The sequence below is a fragment of the Cyphomyrmex costatus genome, unplaced genomic scaffold, assembly GCF_001594065.2.
Source record: "Cyphomyrmex costatus isolate MS0001 unplaced genomic scaffold, Ccosl1.0 C2278299, whole genome shotgun sequence".
In the NCBI taxonomy this organism is placed as follows: Eukaryota; Metazoa; Arthropoda; class Insecta; order Hymenoptera; family Formicidae; genus Cyphomyrmex; species Cyphomyrmex costatus.
In genome coordinates, this window is record NW_017274414.1 from 1 (window position 1) to 1173 (window position 1173).

At 48.5% G+C, this 1173-nt stretch overlaps 1 protein-coding gene across 1 annotated transcript; it reads left to right on the top strand.

The window, feature by feature from the left end:
* Positions 1–49: 49 nt before the first annotated feature.
* Positions 50–1160, top strand: LOC108774505 (uncharacterized; the record flags this gene model as incomplete). The annotated part of the gene is made up of 1 exon (XM_018540666.1): positions 50–1160. A coding segment is annotated over exon 1 (1111 nt), but the record flags the coding sequence as incomplete, so codon positions are not given.
* Between the last annotated feature and the right edge of the window lie 13 nt (positions 1161–1173).

A 1173-nucleotide genomic window follows, 5' to 3' on the forward strand; every position in this document is an offset into this window, starting at 1 on the left:
GTTCCCTCACGGATCAACCTGCGTCATTCGAGATTTTTACGTCGATGACATGCTCACCGGAGCAGACACGATAGGTGAATTAAAATTAATCCGCGATGAAACAATTCAGTTGCTAAAACTGGGAGCTTTCGAACTCAGCAAATGGGCGACGAATTGCCCGGAACTCTTAGAGGTAAGCAACCATGAAAACAAATTAATCACCATTGACGACAAAGCTGCGGACTCGCGCATTCTGGGCATGCAATGGAATCAGTGCCTGGACACTTTTCAATTTTTGTGCAATACTGAGTCGGAAACTCAGGTCGTATCCAAACGAGTTATACTTTCCGACCATGCTAAGTTGTTCGATCCCTTGGGCCTCTTAGGGCCAGTCGTCGTCGTCGCAAAACTCATTCTCCAGGATTTATGGCAGCTGTCCATCCAATGGGACGAATCCGTCCCTCCGGACATTCGCACTCGTTGGGTCGCTTTCAGGGCGCAATTAGGTGCGTTGAATCATCTGAAGATTCCCCGATCTATTAAGCCCGCTGCTCATCAGTCATTCATGCAAGTGCACGGATTTTGTGACGCCAGTGAGCGTGCTTTCGGTGCTTGTATATATATCCGCACTCAATTCGGTGATGATGATTATCATTCTGAATTATTATGTTCAAAATCTCGCGTCGCGCCTCTCAAGGCAGTCTCGTTACCGCGGCTTGAGTTATCGGCTGCTCTACTATTAGCGCGTTTAATCGCCAAGGTCAGAGAATCTTTAGACATTTCAAATTGCCGGACATATCTCTGGTCGGACTCAACCATTGCGTTGAACTGGATAACTTCCTCTTCACGGCGGTGGTCAGTCTTCGTGGCAAATAGAGTAGGAGAAATCCAACGATTGACCGACATCAAGCAGTGGCATCATGTTGCATCCCCGGACAATCCGGCCGACATGTTGTCGCGGGGTTCAAATCCTCACGATTTAATCAGTGCAAGGGCGTGGTGGAACGGCCCCGCATTTCTAAAGTGGGACGAGGAACGGTGGCCATCTAGCAGCTTTGCGCACTTGGAGAACGATCTTCCCGAGCAAAAGAGGGTTCTCGTAGCCGCCTCCACTTCCAATCCGCATCCATGCGTTGTCAGCACTTTGCTAAATAAATATTCCAGTTTGAATAAGACATGCCGTATCTTAGCGTA